Source organism: Protobothrops mucrosquamatus, unplaced genomic scaffold, assembly GCF_001527695.2.
Source record: "Protobothrops mucrosquamatus isolate PMUCROS unplaced genomic scaffold, P.Mucros_1.0 scaffold325, whole genome shotgun sequence".
Taxonomy (NCBI): domain Eukaryota; kingdom Metazoa; phylum Chordata; class Lepidosauria; order Squamata; family Viperidae; genus Protobothrops; species Protobothrops mucrosquamatus.
In genome coordinates this window covers 472,667-494,198 of record NW_015386664.1, presented here as the reverse complement: position 1 = coordinate 494,198, position 21,532 = coordinate 472,667, and the positions used below count along the sequence as shown (strand labels likewise).

The 21,532-nt window shown below is 38.9% G+C and overlaps 1 protein-coding gene across 1 annotated transcript in view; it reads left to right on the top strand.

Moving 5' to 3' along the window:
• Positions 1 to 6,096: 6,096 nt before the first annotated feature.
• Positions 6,097 to 21,532, top strand: part of STX8 (syntaxin 8) — an 89,378-nt gene continuing 73,942 nt past the window's right edge. The window contains exons 1-4 of the mRNA XM_015815200.1: positions 6,097 to 6,181; positions 10,330 to 10,429; positions 12,758 to 12,852; positions 13,695 to 13,805. Of these exons, the coding sequence (XP_015670686.1) occupies positions 6,165 to 6,181; positions 10,330 to 10,429; positions 12,758 to 12,852; positions 13,695 to 13,805 (323 nt within the window). The 5' untranslated portion in view covers positions 6,097 to 6,164. The remainder of the gene's footprint in view (positions 6,182 to 10,329; positions 10,430 to 12,757; positions 12,853 to 13,694; positions 13,806 to 21,532) is intronic.

Here is a 21,532-nt window from a genome sequence, read left to right as displayed (position 1 = left end):
CAACCCTCCCCCCGCTTTTTGTTCTGGTTGCATATTCTCAACATGCAGCAATATGGAGGATTGTTTCCAATATTCTACTAGATGAATTGGAGCAGGCCAACTGGAGATGTATAAAAGGAACTAATTAAAGAACTCTGAGCAAGGGATCATTCTTTCATGAGATCTTAATGGGGAGGAAATTAAAAATGCAAAAGGCCCCATTCCCTCCAGATGAGCAACGTAGTTGAATATAATGAATGTTTCATGATTACTTCATGTCAGATGTGTACTGTAAAGAGGAGAACTGAGCTCAGCATCTTTTAAATCCCATTTGCTAGAGTTCAGTACAGTGAAGAGAGAGCAAGAAATTGCATGGCACAATGGGTTGCAGCCAAACCCTATTCCTGGCGAGAGGATGGATGCTACCTTCTCATTTAACCAAAATTCTACCATGCTCAGATGGCTTTTGGTATGAAAGGCATCAATAGACTGTACTCTTGAGATTTAAAAGAATCAAATTGAACCAAATTTAGGGAAGCATTTAAATTGGGGATTTCCAGGAAATAATTGATGCTCCTGGCACCACATTAGCTTTGAACCATTATGTTATACCATATCAGTAATGACTTGGCTGTGCAGAGGGTATCAGTTAATGAATGAATTTTACAGTACTTGGCAAGAAACAAATATGAATTTCATCAAAATTCAGTAGTGGGTAGTAAACATAGTATGGCCCATATATTAAGCCTGTATGTCATTCATTGTTTGAATTGGATGCATCTTTATTTTCCCAACCATCTACACACGTAACCATCATCCATATTATTTATTATATAATATTTCTTCTCAGACAAGGTCGCTTATGCAATGAACAGAACTTCTACTATGAAATATCACTGAACAGAATAAGGAGTATCAAAAACAGATGACCATTAACTTTATTGATTTAAAAAAGCATTTGACTCTGTCAATAGAATCTCTGAAATAGTGACAGAATGTAGAATGCATTTTGCTAGATATGTGCTCCACATGAGTAAGCAACATCCAGCAAAGACCACAATCAATTGGATAGTACCATGTGGTCAGAAAAAAGAGGAAGGCCAAAGGAATCCTGGTGCCAAACATTTCAGGAAGACCTGAAAAACATCAGTCTTAAATGGAAGGATGCGGGACACTGTAGCTGCAGACCAAGAACTGTAGAATATGCTTGTAGCCTAATGTACTTAGCACAGGATGTGAATATTTATTTAGAATCTTTCTGAAATTGTAAAATCCTTTACCCTTATTTATCAGTACAATATTACTATAAGGTAAAAAAAGGGCAAAGGTTTTTTTTTGATTGAGGATATTCCACATATTATGTTAATACTTTGCCTGCATCCCCCCCAAAAATATTGAGAAACACACTGACACCATACAATGGTTGGATTTGATATAACATATCCATTCATTGCCCACCCTCACTCTGCGGGTATTTGTCTGACGAATTTTGTCAGCGTCTTTGAATTGTCTTTTCTAATATTATAGATGTTAGGGAGCTCCATTCAAGGCTTTGAGAGATGCAACTTATGTCTTCATTACAATTTCCTATTACCTATACAGGCACAGTTGACAGATGTCTTTCCATATCAACTCTTTAAAGCCAACCCAACAAACTGCACTAAACAGAACCTCTAAATTTCCTTGCCAGAGTTCTACTGAGACAGATATTTTCCAGAAGAATTATTTTGGCGATGACATCTTGTCAGTAGAAATTTTCTGGCTGGCTCCTACATTAAAGTCTTTCTAGTACCAAATAAATACATTTTGATTTTCCCTGACAATTAAATATATGATAGTCCTTGTGGATACTCTATTTTTTTATGCGGCATTGTTTTTCATCTCTTCTGCTGGTTTTATCTTTCTTTATAAATGTAACTTTTGACATTATTTATTGTTCTAAATATATACAGTATGGTAGAGTTTGTGTGTCTATTTGTACACAACCATGTGTATCAACATTGTCTGAATAAAAAGTCTAATTTTTAGAATCTTAAAGACAAATATTTAATTTACTGCTTTTCAATTTGTGAAGGACGCTTTTCTGAGGAGCTACCAGGAATCCTGCAGTCAGAATGTGCAATATGAATTTCAGAGAGGCACGAAAGATAAACTGTTCAGTTTGCCATTGAACACAGACTTCCTTTTAAGAACACCACTAGTTCTCTTAAATTGTTGATATATTACTTTTAAGGACAAAGAAACCCAATTATATCTTTTTAATAGTAATTTTATTAAAATTATAATTTAAATAATAAAATAAGAATATAAACTGTAAAAAAGTATAAAAGAAAAAATAGAAGGTGCAGAAATGAAAAAGTAAATAGAAAAGACAAAAAAAGAATATAGTAAAGAAAAAGAAAAGGAATAGATAAATTACTTCATTACAGGACAATATTGATCTTTATTTCTTTCAAATAATGTACTAGAACCTAATTTCTATTCATTTTTTTGTCCCCCCTCACAAATTTCTTCAAAGCTTTAACAAGCCACTTTTATAAACGCAAGATAGGAAAATCATCCAGTTCACTGTAACACAGTGGTTCTCAACCTTTTTAATGCCGCAACCCCAACCGGTCGTAAGTCGAGAACTAAACCGGTCGTAGGTCGAGGACTAAACCGGTCGTAAGTCGAGGACTAAACCGGTCGTAAGTCGAGGACTACCCAACCGGTTGTAAGTCGAGGACTTTCCCTGCCCGGGAGCACTGCGCATGCGTGGTTCTGCCCCCTGCGCCGGCCGAGGCGTAGCTGGCAAGTGGCAGAGATGGAGCAGGCCGACCACCAGCTGGTCCAGCCCAAGGGAGGTAAGGCACCCGCCGGAAAAGGGGAAAAAATGGCAGACAAAAAAATGGCGGACAGCCTTGCTTGGCGACCCCCATGAAATGGTCGATCGACCCCAAATGGGGTCCCGACCCACAGGTTGAGAACCACTGCTGTAACAGAATGTATGGTTGGTCCTGGGAAACAAAGGGAAAAAATGCTGCCTGGGAAACAATGAGAGAAAAGAGGCAGGAGCCCACAGTGGCTCAACATTCAGAGAAAAAAACAACCAGTAGGAAACAGTCGTAAGCAGTTAAAAGTAGCAAACTACAAGATTCTGTTAATGTAGCCTTATAATAAAACAGAATTAGTTCTTCTAGTTATATTCCCAGCCTGGGTTACTTGGAAGGGCTGACAGTAATTTGTATATCCTCTTTTAATTATTAAGACATCAGCTGGTTTCTTTTGTATGCATAGTGTAGCATCTTTTTCCATATCATTCTTGTAACCTGTCATTTCTAAATCCACTTTCAGATCAGCTGCAGTCTGTCAGCCCACCCAGGGAAACCAGACAAAAGAGAAGACTAGATGAGCTAATTCTACTTTATTGTAAGAGCACATTAACAGAATCTTGCACTTTGACTTCAAAGCCAAACTATTCTCTTAAAGAATAGTTTACTTTCAGACTTTTGTGCGACCTTTTTGGTATGTTCAAGAAGAACTGATTGCTGAAGAAGGTGAAAGGGTCTTTAATAGAAATGTTACTAGAGGCCATGCCTAACATTATCCATTTAATGCCTAACAGGAAGGCCTGGAGGAACGTTGTCCATGGGGTCGCGATGGGTCGGACACGACTTCGCAACTAACAACAATAATCCATTTAATTATTAAACTTTGAACTTCCCCAATGAATGTTCTGAGGACCATTGATTGGGTTTAGAATGTGTGGCACTCTGAACAGTATATTAACAGATTTACTGTTTGAAAAGATACAACTGTATTCCTTTCTTTTTAACTTGTGCATTGAAAAGACTTCTGGTAAGCATTATTTTAAACAAGAAAATGTGCTTTTGAATATACTGAGCAAGTGAAGACAACAGAAAATTCTTATCTATCCTATGTAACCCTTCCCCCATTCCCAAAAGATTTTTAGGTCAAGATTGAACAACATATCATCATGGTTCTAGATCAAGGGTGTCAAGGTGCTGGCCCACGGGCCAGATGCATCACAGCGAAATTGTGCCCACCCCAGTGCCGGCAATGGAAAGAAAGTCACGATATGTCGTGACACGTCACGAGACATTGCGAGTTTGATACCCGTTCTAGATAATTGTGAAGTTACCTCAGCTAACTAAACAACCCTTTCTTACATAGGTATCTTATATGTCGTAGTCCTTGACTTACGACCACAATTGAGCCCCAAATTTCTATTAAGTGAGACATTTGTTAAGTAAGGTTTTGCCCCATTTTATGACCTTTCTTGCCTCAGTTATTAAGCGAATCACTGCAGTGGATAAGTTAGTAACATGATTGTTAAGTGAATCTGGTTTCCCCACTGACTTTGCTTGTCAGAAAGTTGCAAAAGCTGATCACATGACCCCGGGACACAGCAACAGTCATAAGTATGAGCCAGTTGCCAAGCGTCTGAATTTTGATCACGTGACCATGAGGATGCTGCAAAGGTTGTAACTGTGAAAAACGGTCATGTCATTTTTTCCAGTGCTGTTGTAACTCTGAATGGTTACTAAATGAACTGCTCTAAGTCGAGGACTACCTGTACCTAAGGAAAAAAGAGTATACCACTATCTCCTCACCAATCTTTCAGGATGCCAGTATAATAGAGAAAGCCTAATAGTGTTGAGCAGAGATCTATGCCTCCTGCTTTAGAATTGCTTTCTGATGGGCGGCATTGCATGCTGTGTATCATCGGATATAATAATGATAATAATAATAATGATGATAATGATGATGATGGCATTGTTACATTAGCCAGGAGACCATAATGCTATAGCAATGTAGTAGTTTGGTTGTCAAGTTACCAGCATTGTTGTAGGAAATGCTCGCACACTTCTTACAGTGTGCCACAGGAGGGTGAGCTGACTTCGCACCAAACAAAAAGGCAAGTTGCTCCTCCTGCAGCATCATCCAAGGCTCCCTCTCTCCCTGGAACTGCCTCACAAACAGGCACTGCAACTGGGAAGATTCAGAGCTGGCAGGAATCTGACTGCCTGCACAGAGCACCAACTTGTCTCCCCATCAAAGTGGTACCTCTTTATTTACTCACAGAGAACATGCTTTCAAATTGCTAGGTGCTCAGAAACTGAGGTGTGTGATGGGAGCTCAACTGGGCACAGGACTTGAACTGCTGGAGAAAGACCATCTCCAACGTCATTAAGCCATGCCTCTAATGGGATGCCATTCATTTCTAAGGACAAAGTGATAATAGAAAGAAACTGTGTTTTACTATTATAATTTCAATGGTCCAGGATTTCTAGGTATTGTATCAATATTATTTATGGCTATTTTAAAGCACTTGGGTCAATATGACGTGGAGACAGACTATGCCTTTATTTCAGTGGTACTCAACCAGTTGTTTTCATAGCTCCTCATGTTTCTTATGGGCTTTCATATCCATGGCTCCTTTCATTACCTATAGTGAGCATTAAGTTTCAGTACATATCCTTGCCTTGTCACCAAACCTTATGGCTCAGATTTGGGCCCTACAAAGCCATGTGCAGAGGGAAGAGTTAGGAAAAAAAGGTTCGACCTTGGAGAAAAATGCTGTTGGGTTTTTTTTGAGATGGGCAGTTCAGCCACTGAATGCCTCATCATCTGTCCCATGATTCCGATGCAAAATTTGGCTTCCAGGCAGATAAGAAAAAAAAAACTTTTTGGACATTTTGAAAGCCAATGAATTGTTAAGGCACAACCTTTGTGTTTGAGTAGTACCTTATCAGCAATATGAAACGCGGCTCCAAATTATCTAAATTCTTATAAGGACCGGAATTTACAAACGTTATCATGTTTGTGAGCAACGCAAGCTCCACCTTTTTGCATTCCCCTTCCCCCATTTGGTTTTGCAAAAAGGAAACGTCTCCTTCAGTCAGGGATCCCCGTCCAGGATGCAGATTACGATTCCTTCGTGGGGAAAGCACAAGTTGAGAGACCAGATTTCTAACCCCGAGCCTCGAAAGTCTAAATGGCCACACGCTTTTCTCTCCGACTCAATCCAGTTCCATCTCGAAGATGCCTTCGCCAATCATCCGAAGGGGGCGCTGTCATAAATTGAGCCTCGGCACGCCTCGTAGTCAGGTGATCGGAGCCGGAAGAGTTCCCGGCCGAGCAGATAGTAGACTTCAGGAAGCCTGCGGTTGCCGGCTGCCGCGATGGCTGCGGAGCCTTGGTGAGTGACGGAGGGCGCGGAGGGCCATTTGGGCAGGCTGGTGGCGAGTCCCAGCAGGCAGAATAAGCAAAGTCGGGGGAGACAGGCGGTCTTCGGCTTGGGCCTGAGGGCAGCCCACGAAGGACGGCCCCCCTTGCTGCTCCTCCTCTTCGGCATTGCGCATGCTCCCTGCTTCTCCCCTTTGCCGCTAAAAGTGCCTGGCGAACGAGGGGCGGAGGAGGGGGCGAGATGAAATGCGCACCTTTTCCTGGAAGGCATTGATCTCAATCTCTGCAATTTTAAGAGGAGTTGGACTCCAACTCCCAGAACTCCCAGCCAGTTGAAGTACATCCCTTTGAAAGAGGACGAGGTTGAAAAACATTGCTATAACACATGACTCGCATTCCTTCCTCCACCTCCGTGTTCTGCTCTTCCTCTTCGGTTTAATAAATGGGAGAATTTCTACAGGCAGTGAAATTGAGTCTTCTGTATTATTTTGGTGTAGTAGAAGAAATTAAACATGCTTGCTTTGAGGACCAAAATTGGATGTGGTAGCATGTTTTTGGACTAACGGTTTTTATTAAATTTTATATGTGTTTATGCCTTTTATAAAAATGGTTAGTTCAAAAGGTGCTACTAGCTTTCTGATTTTGGGATATCACAGCTCACATACACAGCTTTCCTCCAACAATGTCTATTTTAGAACAAAGTTTGCTATGACACATTAAGCATCTAAAATATGTCTGCTATATATTATGTTTGAATTAGAGTCTGCAACATTTATTTCCTAAAACATATACTGTTTTTACTACTTTTAACATAGTTAAAATGTTCAAGAACATTTGAAAATTAAAAGATAAAGTCTTTGCCATTTTTCACAAAGCACATTTCTTACCTATGCATTGCATGAACTATCCCCATGGTCCATTTTAAAGCTCTAGTGGCTGAGTTAATATACATAATGACAGAATTACAGTGTTCAGTAATGTATTTTACTAAATCATATAATGTGTAATGTAATTATTGATCCTCCAGACTTTGGGGAAATATTCAGGGAACATTGGGGCTATATGGCCACTGCCTTGTGGAAATTATCTACAATAAGAATCTCATGCCTGCTATCAAGCAAAGAGGTCGTAATATTATGGTTAAGAGATGTTTTGCTGTCTCAGAACCTGGATGCTGTTGCTGAAAGAATACTTTTTGTTTCATGTCAGATAATTCTACAGGGTACCGTATATCCCACAACTTAATCTGAAATTTAACATAAATGGTGACACACACCCCCCCAATACAGATAGTCTGCAAAAAAATGGATGATGAAGAATAAGTTAAATTCTTTGGAGTGGCCACATTAAAGTGGTATCAAATATGAGTGGCCACATCAAATATGGTAAAATATAAAAGAGCAGTTCATGCAGGAAAACCTGATTTATTAAATTTGTATGCTGCCCATCTCACTGTCAGGTGATTCTTGACAAAACTTTCAAAAAGCTTCACCATGGAGCAATGTGCCAAAATTCCTACAGGAAAAAGAGATCACAGGAAGTGTTTGATTGCAGTTATTGCAGCTAAAGGTAATATAATGGCTTAGTGCAGGGGTGGCGAATCTATGGCACGTGTGCCAGAAGCGGCACTCAGAGCCCTCTCTGTGGGCATGCGCGCCATGCCCCGGAGATGGCAACCGTCCCTCTTCAACCAGCCGCCCGCTAACTCACTGAGGTCCCACATGGCCGGATGTATCCCAGCACGGCTGGTTTCCCTCCCCCCTGTCCCATCCCTCCTGGCCTCGCATGCTCTCCTTTTCCCGGGCATGACCCACTGCATCGCCTCCTCAGCTGTTGGCCGGCTGTCCAGCTCAGTGGCGGCTTCTCTGAACTGCTGGCGGCGGGGTGCAGAGCCCCAGAGTGTGCCGGTCAAGGGGCTGGCAGGCTGTGGCTGCTGACGGGCACTGTCGGCCCCCATGCGCTCGCTGGCCTCTGTGTGCAGGGGCCGATGGTGTCGCAGCAGCCACCCCAGCCCCTGCCTCACCTTGCCCTGCGACAATGGCACCCCCGCCCTGCCTCGCCTCACCCCGCAGGATGAGCCTCCTATCCACCGCCCCAGCCACCAGAGACCCCCTGGATCTCTCCCAACCCTGCCCGGCCCCCACAGGCAACCCTTCCCATGAGCAACATCGAGGTGACCACGCCCACCTTGGCCACACCCACCCAGTATGCCATGACCACCACAGCCACGCCCGCCCAGTAGGCCACGCCCACCTGGCAACCGACGATAAATAAGTGGGTTTTGGGTTGCAGTTTGGGCACTCGGTCTCTAAAAGGTTCGCCATCACTGGCTTAGTGAATTAAATTAAGACATCATTTTTTCATTTTGACGTTATAGGTTGGCCTTAATAGGATGGCTCTTTTTGAAATAAATAAGATGCACCTGAAACATTATTAGTATAGCAAAATTTCCTGTGCATTTCGGTAGGATCCACATATGTTGATGACATTCAGTGACAAAAATATGCAAACGTTTAGAAAATTTGAAAGTGTATACAACAAAAGTTGCTCATGATTTATGTCAGATGGAATCATGTATATTGTGCAAACACATCCATAACATAATTTGCTTGGCTTGGCTTGACTTATTGTAAAGTGTAATTATTGTATATGAATAATGTTTTTCAATTCGGCAATATGTGTGATCAAGGCCACTGTGATTTGTACAGCAAATCATCTTTGATTATCATAGACCCAAGGAGGCCCAGTTTTAGTCGGATACCATGACTGTAACTAATAATTATTCTTACATTAAATGACAACAAGTACTTTTTAGTTTTTTTATAAAACATTTCTGTATTGCCTTTTGCACATTAAAAATGTGGGCATGTTTCATAGTACAAGTAACTGACCACTTGAATACCATTAAAATGTGTTTTTTTAAAAAAAAAACATCCTAATAATTTATACTTAAATTAATAGGATTCAATTTTCAAAAATATTCTGAATGCTATTGCAAAATAAACATAATTGATTTTAAATATTGTTTAGTAACACCTAAAGATGTGCACATCAGCAATTCAATTAATCAGATAACATTTATCTTGATAAAAATGTAATGCCCAAAATAATATGTAAGGTAATATATAATTTAATTAGCAAGTTATAAGAAAATGAGCACATTGAAGAAAGTTGATATTTCAAAATATAAATTGCAAATTGCAACATTAATTCTGTTAGCTATAAAATATAATGTATTATAGTAATTGCAATAAAACATTTTGTTTATAAAAATGGAATTGTATAAACTATTAATAAAATGAAGCAACCTTCATAATGGAAAATGAGAATAAATTATATTTCTTAATTTCTTAGGAAAACCCCCCTCTAAATTAAGTTTTGATTTTCTATATATTGAGATTCTAATTCCTTACAATATGCCCTAAATTTGAAACAAAATTGAGACTTTTTTTACAACTAACTTATTTCTCTTACATTAAGAGTTATTATGGTGTTCTTGAACTACTAAAAGTTGTTTGTGTTTGTGCATATTGCCTCATTTTCATACTGTATGTATCCCTTTGCTTGTATGAAAGATAATCACTCTAGTTTGCTACCTAGGATCTTTTCTACCTCCATCTGATAAAATAGAGAAATGAAAGACCAGTTCATACTTCATAGCTTTGGGTGTACCTGCCATATTTATATCAATTTATAACTCCACACAGTTCGGCATATGTATATTAGGACAATCACATGTATGAACAATTATTATACTTTAGGACAATTAAATATAGGAACAGTTTTTGTATAAACAGTAGCCTTGGCAATCCTCCATAATAGATGTTTAAAAAGTAAATTCATGTGTTAACATCAATATAAATCAAATTCCTCATTTTCTACTCATTTAGTAGGACAGAGAGAGAGAGAGAGAGAGAGAGAGAGAGAGAGAGAGAGAGAGAGAGAGAGAGAGAGAGAGAGAATTTCCTGTACTTCATAGCAGTTGATATCTTTAACATTAATAGATTATTTGCTACAACAGGTGGTTGGTATAAAAGTCTAAACAGGAAGGAATGAAAGCAAACTTCTTTTGAGGAAACTGAGGCATGTAATAAAAGCTGTCCAAAGTACAGAGAGATTTTACTGCTGTTTAATATTATCTCTCTCTTTGTTTTTTTTAAGGTTGTTGTTGTATGATTCTGCTTGCCATATTGCACAAGAGATTGCTGAAAAAATTCAAGAACGCAACAGATACCAGAGGAGTGGTGAAAGTACAACTAAGGTATTGCCTGCCTCTTTGCTTTAGATTTTGCTATATTTTTTAGTATCAACAATAAGGGAATACATTGTGATTGCAATGTATTGTTTGTGATTAATGCAAAGCTTTTTTTCTGTGGTAAAGCCTTCCCATGACAAGTTTCCAAAAGGATGTTCATTACAGTTCCTATGTCAGTACACAACAAAGATTACAAAAGGAAATTATGAACTAAGAAGCTTAAAGAAACATTTTTTAAAATGTTGATTTTGTTAACTACGTCTAACAATGAATGCAATAAAAATGTTAAAGTCTCTTTCTGAAATGATTCAAGAATATTTATTAGCTGTTGATATTATAGCTTTATACAAGTGAAAAAGCATTTTTTTGCAGGACAACATTTGGGAAATGAATCCTCAGTATTGAAATAGTCATAATAATTAGGAATATTAATTGCTGGTTGTTAAAGAAGAATCCAGATTAGTATGGAAAAGCATACAGTGTGTTTCTATTAATCACACTTAAGTTTGTGTGGGCAGTTCTTGTTTTAGGAAATATGTGTGTAGCAATCTTTAGATTCCAACAATAGATCTCTAGATACCACTGTTAAAATTATATGTATAGATCTTATAGTTTCAGGGGTAATTTGATTATTTCTTGATCATCTCTTTTCCCCCATTGGGACTGGATTTACTTTTATAAAAAGGAATGAGCAATTAGAGCAAGTACTTGTGTGATTGCATACGTCTATAGTCAGGATCAACTAATGCTCCTCATCTAGCTTTCTCTTCTATAAAAATGCTGGCTTAGCTTGCGAATGTTTTGCACAGCCAACAAATGAGTTTATCAAGAAAGCTTTGTATATTCATAAAGTTGGAGGTGCTTCCTCAGGATGATTAGAGAGCCAGAATTTGAATCCAGTATAAACAGACCTTAAACCATGACTATATATATTGCCATAACAGTTGATGTTATGGGTTGATGTTGAGAAACGCTCAGATCAGTCATGCTGCTTTAATAAAGAAAAATGCCTTTCCACTCTATCAGCCAAGCAGGGTAAATGTCAATAGTATCTTGTTTTTCATGAGATTTTGCCACTTCTGCTTTAAAAAAATAATTTGAGAAAATGGAATTGAAATTAAAAGACAAAGAGAAGAAGGGATATGGAAAAATACATGTGCTTTTCTCCTACTCTTTCCCTCTTTTTCCACTCTTTTGGTTGACTGATGTCTATCTTTCTATGGAAATATAAAAAAAATAACTCCTCACAACTGAGCACCTTGTAATAAAAATATTTGCACAATATATCAGGCTAAAATATGGTTGGCTAGTTGTATTGTATGAAGCCAGCCTATAATTGAAGTCCTATAATTGAAATTGCTCTTGTATTGAGTGGGTGGTACTTTTCAGCAGAATGTGGGCTCTTGTTTCCTTTATAACTTCCAGCTGCTTTGTCATAGTGTACAAATCTGCTTTCATAAGCAAACTTATTTGGACATAAATCCAAGTAAGTGTGTTTAGTGTGGATTGATAATGAGTCTGCCATAGCCCCCTTTGATAAATGTGTCCAAAACAGGACTATTGTTTATATTGTTACGTTTCAAGAGACTGGAGGGCCAGGGGAGTGCTGATTCACAATGAGTTTTAGCCTGAGAAAGGTCTTGTGAGTGGATGGCATTGCTTCATTATCTTAGATTATAGTGACATGAGATTCTAGCAATTCCTGGACATTAACTGTGTTAACTGTCAGTTTTTACCACCTTTGTGCAATTTGCTGCCCTTTGACTCTCAGTGGATCTCAGCAAGGAAGCTGCTCTGCTACATTCAGAACCCTGACCCAGAATGGGGCTACTGAAGGATGATTTAGAAGCAGTTTCCCCCTCAATGCACAAGACATTGTAGATGAGGACCAGCTCTCATCCAATCATGCTATATTCCTGAAAAGATTGGTTCCCCTCATCAGTTTCTATACTGAGGCTTTCTTCATTCTGTGAAGAAAACTTTAGAAACTTTTTTTTTTAACTCTCTGAGAATTTTTGGCTTCTTGCTAATCCTTAAAATAGTATTTTGGACTTTTCCAAATCCAGAGAGTAGAGCTGTCATTTTGCTTGTGGGTATTGCATACACAATCATTGTCACAAAAAAGGAAAAGCTGTATTGAAGTTAAAAATCAGCAGAGTCAGGAACAGCTCAGGAACATGAGATAGCATAAAGACAGTGTAGTGTAAGAATAGATGTACTGGTAATTTTTTAAACAGTTTGATTTGTATTCATTATTCCTTCCTTTGGATGTTATTCTGTCTTTGAGAAACAGATAAGCCACACTGTGTCTTATCTTTCTTTCTCCCTCTCTAGGTCAATGTTGCTGTCAGGTCGTTACTGCAAAATCTTGAAGAAAAAACCAATCGTCTGAAAGACTTGTTGTTTCACTCTGTATCAACACGTCAGCTGTATCCATGTAAACAGTTGTAACTGGAAGTCCAATATGATAATTATGGTTCATTTTATTTTGGAAAACCCCTACCTGATTCACACATGTTTTTAAAAATCCCTCAATTTGGGGAAAACCCAACTACAGGAAGTATTCCGACTTTTATCTTTATTCAATTTACTTTTCATTTCCTGTTCAGGGCCACTCTCCAAAATACCTGCAGGCTGCACTCCAAAGTATATCCATTTTTATGGACAGCTAACATTTTAAAAGTGTGAAATGGATACCCTAAGCCTTTGCAAAACTAAGGTGTTAGTTTTGCCTCTTAAATTCTTTCCCAGATCTTCCTAAATTCAAAAAATATTCTGCGTAATTTGTGTAGACTCTGAGGGCTACAAAAGCAGTGTTGGGACCCTTACAATTCTGCAATCCTCCCTGATATACATGCCTGTTTGATGTGTGATTGCACCCCCTTTGAGCATAAATTGACACCCTCTTTGGTAACAGCAAGTGTGAATCAGGCTTCTGCATCTGCTATCATGGTTTTTATTTTAAATACATGTGCTTGTTTTATAATTTGTCCTAGACATTGGATTGAAGATGGACTTTTTTTTTAACTTTTGTAGTCCTTTTCTGTGTGCAAATTATTTTATAGTTCTTATTTTATAAGTGCATAAAAGTAACACACTTTATAAAACAGGATTATTGCAAAAGAGATGGTTTGTGAGAAGCTTAATTTTTTACTTGAGTTTCCTTACTCAGGATGTAATGTTCTGTTCTGTTGAGTACATGGGTACCATTCTTTACCTATTTGATTCGTTTTTTTTAATCAAACAATGATCCTTAATCCAGTTCTTGCAGAACCCAGAGAGAAGGAGAAAGACGGCAAATTTTAGTAGATGAACTTTTCACGGCACACAGAAAACTCCAAGCATCTTTCCAAATTGAAAATACAGAACCTGATGTAATAAGGTATAGTATTGCAGATGAGCGGCAAATACAGTGACATAATCTTGAAAACATTTCTGAAGAACCTGTGTTCCTCTACCCAATTTACAGGAATTTTAAGTACACACAGATGATATGATACAACTGATTTGACATTTGTCTGATTGAAGCAAGTAGCTGCTTCCTTCTGTACCAAGCACTCTTCAGTGGTGACTGCTAACATGGTGACTGCTAATACTGTCTCTATTTTTAACAGTGGTGTTAGCAAGTTAAAGATTAGAAGAACAATCTGTGCAGGAAACTAGGTCTACAGGTAGTCCAAGTTTAACGACCACAATTGGGACTGGAATCTCATTTGAGGAAAAGATCATTAAGTAAGATATCACGTGACTGTTTTGCTCAACAACTGCAATCAGGGCAGTTTCCCTTGCAGTCATTAAGCAATCTCACCATTCATTGAGTGGAGGGGATCCCAAATAAGGTGCACGGGAGTGCCTCAGGGAGGTGGGGGAAGTCCTTCGAGGCTCAGTGTAGGCTATGCATGAAGCAGCCAGACTCATCCACAAAGGGCTGAACACTCACAGAGCCTCCACAGTGGGGCACAAAACAGTGGGGCACAAAACATGGCGGGATGTTCCAAATGCCCATGAGTCTCCAATGGCACAGCACATAGCAACCATCCCCCAGTTAACCACCAAACCCATGGGAAGCCCCATCCGAGCCACCTGTGCTGCCTGAACTTTGCCACTCCAGCTGATCCTCACTGTTTTCTTCACTTCACTGCTTATGTGGTGCACCCAGCCTGACCCTTTATAAAAAAGAAGACACAAAAATTCTAAAGGCATCTGCTCGGCTTCAGTGTCCTAAAATGCCTCTTTTTGCTGGGCGTTTAAAGGCAGAGATAGAGGGGAGTTTCCCCTTTCCCGTAGTTGGTTGTAAGTGAAGGCAGACTGCCAAGCACTGAATTTTGATTGTGTGCCTGTTGGGGCACTGCAGCGGCTGTAACTTTGGACACAGGTTGTAAATCCTTCATTCAGCACTGTTGTAATTTTGAATGATCACTAAACAAATGATTGTTAAGCGAGGACTATCTGTAGTTATAAAATCTAGTCTATTTGGTTTTTTTTCAAGGATTTAAACTTTTAGCCCTCGTTTTCCTCCTGTATGAGCCGCTTGGTGGCTGAGCAAAGAGCAGCAGTCTGAGAAGGAAAAGGTTATCCTCTGTCAGAAATGACCTGGGGGATGTTAGTTACAGGAAAGGCATGTTTCCTGTGATGTATTCGACAACTTTCTGCTTTTCAGAAGCTTAGATCAGGACTTTTCAACCGGTGATACCTGGCAGGTGGTACGCGGCTCTGCCCAGCCTAGCCAAGTGTAGCGGGGGGAGGGGATGAGCCAAAGTGGCACAGCGCAGGACTTGCCATGAGAGAATCCTCAGAAGCTGCCGAGCTGGGTCGAGACAAAGGCCTCAGGATCGGCACTTCCAGCTCACGCGGAAGAGAAAGGAGGAGGAGGGGGACAGAGACAGGAAGGGATATAAAAGGCAGTTTTGGCAGGAGAGGGAGAGAGAAAAAGACACTGCAGAAAGAGGCAAAAGAGAAAAGGCTTTTGTCAGAGAAGTGTGTGTGAGAGAGGAAAGGCTTTTGGAGAGGTGTGTGCATGAAAATGGGGAGGATTTTGGAGGGACGTGTGTGTGTGTGTGTGTGTGAGAGAGAGAGAGAGAGAGAATGGGGAGGATTTTGGAGGGACGTGAGAATGGGGAGGATTTTGGAGGGACGTGTGTGAGAAGGGAGGATTTTGGAGAGGCGTGTGCGTGAGAATGGGGAGGATTTTGGAGGGACATGTGCGTGAGAAAGAAAAGGCTTTTTGTGAGAGAAGCTGTGAGGAGAAAGGGAGAAGAAAAGAGAAGGAAGGAGATGCGAATGAGAAAGAGGGAAGGAGGGACGGAAGGAGCCTAACCCTAACCCCTTCCACTGAAAACCCCTGGATGCCCCCCCACAGGCGCCCCTTGACCTGAGCAATGTAGAGCTGGCCACACAGCCCCACTCCCCCCCCACAATAATAACAATGCTGATGTGGCCCTCAGTGAAATCAAGATCAACACCCCTGATATAAAAGGACGCGGGGGGGGGGAGAGGAGAGGATATAAAAGGAGGGGGAGAGAGGAGAGGATATAAAAGGAGAAAGGGTAAGAAATTTGTTAAATGAGATTTGCTCCATTTTATGACTTTTCTAGCCACATTTGTTAAGTGAATCACTGCAGTTGTTAAATTAGTAACACAGTTGTTAAGTGAATTTGGTTTCCCCGTTGACTTTGCTTGTCAAAAGGTTGCAAAAGGGGATCATGTGAACCTGGGACACTGCAACCATCACAAATATGAATCAGTTGCCAAACATGCAAATGTAAATCACATGACCTTGGGGATGCTGCAACTGTCATAAGTGTGAAAAATGGGCATAAATCACTTTTTTCAGTGCTATTGTAACTTCGAACAGTCACTAAGCGAACTGTTGTAAGTTGAGGACTACCTGTACTTGATCACTTTTTTCCTTTTGGGGGAGGGTCATCAAGTTTTTGACACCTTGCTAGACGACTGGTGGTACTCAAATATTGCCATCTCCTAAAAGTGGTACAATCGGTGAAAAGGTTGAAAAGCCCTGGCTTAGGTGAAATCTTTTCCTGAAGGTGTCTGCTGCCTCTTCCTTCTTTTCCTCATGACAGCGGTGCAAACGTTCTTTCCATAAAAGGACTGATGCTATAATATCAATAATAAAACAATAAAAGGTGAAGTTAAGGAGAATCAAATGGTCTGAAACTGAACAGTAAACAAAACAGTGGTAGAATAAAAAGGCTTTCATGGGAAGCTCATTATAAGGGTTGTAACCACGTTACCATATTTCTTCCAATCTCTGCTTAGAAATAATGGAAATTGCAGACTGGTACTCTGGAAGCTTCAGCAAATTAGAAATAACAATTGGAGAAAGCTACAGGATCGTAAGAAAAGAAGCAGCTAGCATGTCGTAATTGTGTGTGTATTTGTACACACATAAGTGTGATCAATTTCACCTATCTTCAGGATTGAAATAGTTGTATCTGTTCGCACAAACATGGATAGCTCATATGATCACACACATCTGAAAATTCTAGTGGTTGATTCCTGTATTACAGATCGTAATGGGACAACTCTCCGTGGCCAGCTTGCCACAGGACAACTTGCCACAGGACAATTCAACAAATACAAATGTAAAATTAATGTTGACAGAACTGTGGCCAATAATAATAAAATAAATTCAATCCAGAAATACAGGAGTTACAATAATTTCAATGAAAATGTCACCAGTAATAAAAGTAACTGATTAAATAAATGATTAATGCAGCATTGAATTGTCCCCTGGCAAGTTGTCCTGTGGTGAGTTGGCCATGGCAACTTGGTTGTGGAAAGTTGTCCTAGATTCTTACAGATTTACTAAATTGCATGTCGCATGTCATGGGAATATCAGTCAAGGGAATACCATTGATGAACACAGAAATTGAATAACGCAAGCAAGAATTAATACCAAAGATAGATATCATGTATCGGGTGATGGAAAGAAAAGGAAATCCATGGAAAAGAAATAAATAGGCGTGCATAGTTGAATCTAGGCAGAACGGTCTGGTGTTCTTTGACATTCTGTTTGGAAACAGGCAGAGGGAAGAAAAGCTGACCGTACAGTCACTGAAATCTAGAAATATAGGCTACAAATTGACATTTTAAGATCTTAAACTGCCATTTTATTCTTGCTTTGTTGTGACTCTTACATATCTGAAGGTGAAGGTGGTGTCAACAAATTTCAGAAGAAGGGCTGACTGCTACACATTTGATCATGCAAATCAGTGCAAGAAGTGAATTCTGTACTGACAATATAGTCTTGCAATATTTGGTCACTATATTTTACTCTTCAGATTATTGTTACTAGCCACAATTGTGTTCCTGATATGGAGTGCTAAATTGCAAAAAAGACAGTGTTAGGATTTTGATCCCCTATCCTGTTTTCTAAAAGCAGAAAATAGTTCACAGATTTATACTAAATACTATATAATACTAAAATTAAGCCATTTTAGATCGAGAAATTATATTCTGATTTGTCGTCGTTGCTGAGGGAAGTACTGTGGGGGATTATGTCATTAATTGTTCTGTGGCCTTTGTAACTAGTACAGTATCTTCTCAACTCTTCTGACTTTCACTCTGATTGATTGTTTCCTTATTGCTGTTTGCTTGTTGCCCACTCCATAACATCAGGTACAGAATCTATCTATATGAAACACTTGCTTGAGGGGTGAAAAAAACCTTCTTTGTGCATTGTTAAGCATCAGCTCTGATGAACTGCCAGTAGAGGGAGCATGCCACCGTTGAGAAAATCATTCTACACCATAAATGATTCATCTTTATGAATATTTATTCTTTCCAAAGCTAATCCATGTATTTATCATGGTTTTTTTTGAGTAAGTAGTGTTATGCAGAAAAGGAGTAAGCAATAGAAGGCCAGACAAATTAAATATATGGGGGGGGGGAGAGGAAAGAACTAAAACTGGTTTATACCAACACTATTCTATCCTTGCAAACTGTCTTGTTCCGTGACATCCTGCTACCACTTCCTACATTCCCTTCTATTTTTAAACTTTTCATCTCTTTTTGAAGATCTTATAAGTTACATCCAACCACAACTTTCTTCTTCATCATCTAAATTCATTCACTACTACTTCACATATTTGTTTTACGATTTGATCTTTCTTCAGTCTCCATATATGATCAAATCATTTCAGATTTTTTCCATAAGTCCATATACTTATACATTTATAAGTATATGAACTAATTGCATTTAGTCCATATTCATAAAGTACCCACACATCCTTGACACCATCTCTTCCTATTTTACACATAAAAATCCAGAATTGCCTCTAGACAAGTGGCAGACACATCAATCTATTAAATTAAATAAGTAAATAAATAAATGAGTGAGCAAGCATCTTTAGTATCCTGTTGCTACCGCAGTCCCCAAGTTTCATGGTCTGACATAACCAACTCTCACTTGTATAACAAATGGGCAAAATATGCTTTTATACACAATTTTGCACCTTTCAACAAGCATTCCTTCCTTGAAACTGGCCACATACTGTATAATTGCCCACTGTGTTTTTATCAGTATTTGCATATTTTTGAATTTCTCCATCCATTTCCCCATTTTAGGAGCTGTTGTACCAAAGTAGACAAATTAATACACTTAATCTAATTGTTTCCATTTATATGTAACATATGATTGTTCACTTCCCTACCAAACACAACTTCCTTGCTCTTTTCTACATTCATTTTAAAACTGGTGTTCTTCATTGCATCATACATTAATACAAATTATTTGAGTTCCCAGCTAGCAACATTGCATCATTTGCATTCAAAAGTACACATATGTCCATGTCTATTATGTCACCATAAGTATTCCATACATTTTACTCCTATATATATTAAAGGGGACATCACATATTCTTGTCTTATTCTCTGCTCACTGCTGAATAATCTGTTAAGCATTCCACTTATTGTTTCTCATGCTTTATTTCCATCATATTTATCTCTTACAATATTCAGCAACCAATCTTCAACTCCTTATTTGTATAAAACATTTTATAATGGAAACTTCTAAGTTTTTTCCACATCACCAAACAAGAAACGTTTACATTAATATATTTCTCGTTATGAACATCTGCTGCCTCATATGAAGCTGAATACATTTGCCAGATTTTGCTTATTGTCACATCTCTTCCTGATTCAGAGTTCTACCAAACAGCTTTCCAGGTCCAGTTAGACTAATCGGCATGTAACTCTTTTTATCTTTCCTTTTGTATAAGAGAATAATAACATCAGTGTCCATTGGGCATAGATGCACACAAGCATAAAACAAGTTGAACAGCTTATTTCATACTTCAATATTTTTGCAGTTTTGCCACTTTTGTTGCATTAGTTAAGATTAAAAAATTTTTTTTTCTGAATCTGTTTCCCGAGGAAGGTGAGGTCACAAGAGATCACTTTGCTGGTTTGTTTTTGTTTTCACTGTTACTATTTTGTAACCGCTTCTCTTAAATCGGCAGAAATGAAGGAGTGCTACAATGCTATTCCTTAAAGCTAACTTGCTGTAGTTAACATTTGTAACAAAAATTTAAAGATGTAAAAGTAAATTCTATTTGCCAGTTTATAAATGTCTGAATAAACTGGACTTTTCCATTTTGCACATTTAATTCATACAAATAATTTATGCGTAGTGCATAATAATTTATGCATAGTGCATAATAATTTATGCATAATTCATGAAATGGGCAAAACAGGTAAGTATTGAATACGTTACAATTTCCCGAGACATATCAGTATTCTTTTTCTCTTTTTTATTTCAACATTTTCAGAAATTTTACACTTTCAGCAAAACATAGATGCTATTATATGCTGTAATTGTTATGGTATTTGTAGATCTTTCTTGCCTAGTTAATTTTTTTAAGCCAAGCCTATTTTATCTTTTATTTGAAAACAAAAGCTGTTTCAGTTTGCCTTTGATATCTGGATTTCCATAGATTATATTTTTTTCATCTGAATGTATTTGCTGAGCTCTAGCCTCTTTAGGACTCTAGAATGATTTTTTTTTTTAAAATGGTTGCTTCAAAATTTAACACACTCTTGTGGTTTAATACTTATGACTTTGGGGTCCTTAGTATGGTGATGATACCCAGCTCTATCTCAGCCCTGCACTGCACAAGTAAAGCTGCCAATGTACTAAGCCTGTGTCTGGAGGCTGTTTTGGTCTGGGTGGGGAGGAACAGATTTCATCTCTGTCCTGACAAGACCAGTCATGACTGTTTGGGTCCCCCCAGGTTGAAGATGTTTACACTGCTTGTCTGGGTTGGAATTGCACTTTCCCACTTGAGACTGTAGGTGCACAACTTGTAGAAGATTCTCCTGGACTTGTAGCTACTGCTTGAAGAGTAGATGGAGGCTTTGGCCAGGAAGGGATTTTTACAAGTTCATCTGTTGTACCTTTCCTTGATCAGGAAGACCTTTCAGATGGTTACTTAACACCTTAGTCAGCTCACAATTGGAGCATTGCTGTTCATGACCATCTGGAAGCTACAGCTGGTTCAAAGTGCCATGTCAGTAACAGGTACTTCTTATTAAGTCCATGGGTCGTCATCGCTATGCGAGCTGCATTGCTTGCCAGTCAAGCAACCAGGTGAACTTCAAGGTGCTGGTTATCAGCTTTAAGCCCTTCAGAAGGCTAGATATCTGAAGGACTCCTTGTTTCTAGTTGCTTCTGCCCACCTGCTATATTTAGGCAAAGGGTGTGCTAAAAGTGTCATTTTGTGGAAATGAGGAAGTGCGCCTTCTGTATCGCAATTACTACACTCTGGAACAACAGCCCCAGAGGTTAGTATGCCCTCCCCCTCTTTGTAAGTGTTCCGGAAATCACTTTAAGACCTTGCTGTGCACTCAGGCCTGGGATTAGATTGCTCCTGGAGCCTCTTTCTTGTTTTTTTTAAATATATTATTATGGTTGTCTTGTCAAGACTATTGTGTTTTATACTGTGCTATTTTATTTTTGTAAGCTGCCCAGAGTCTTAACAAATCTGACTTCAAACAATACTAATTTTGAGAATGCTTCCACAATTCCATGTTATTAATATTTCTTAATATGGAATTATCAAAGCATTCTTAAAATTAATCTTGCTTGAGGTT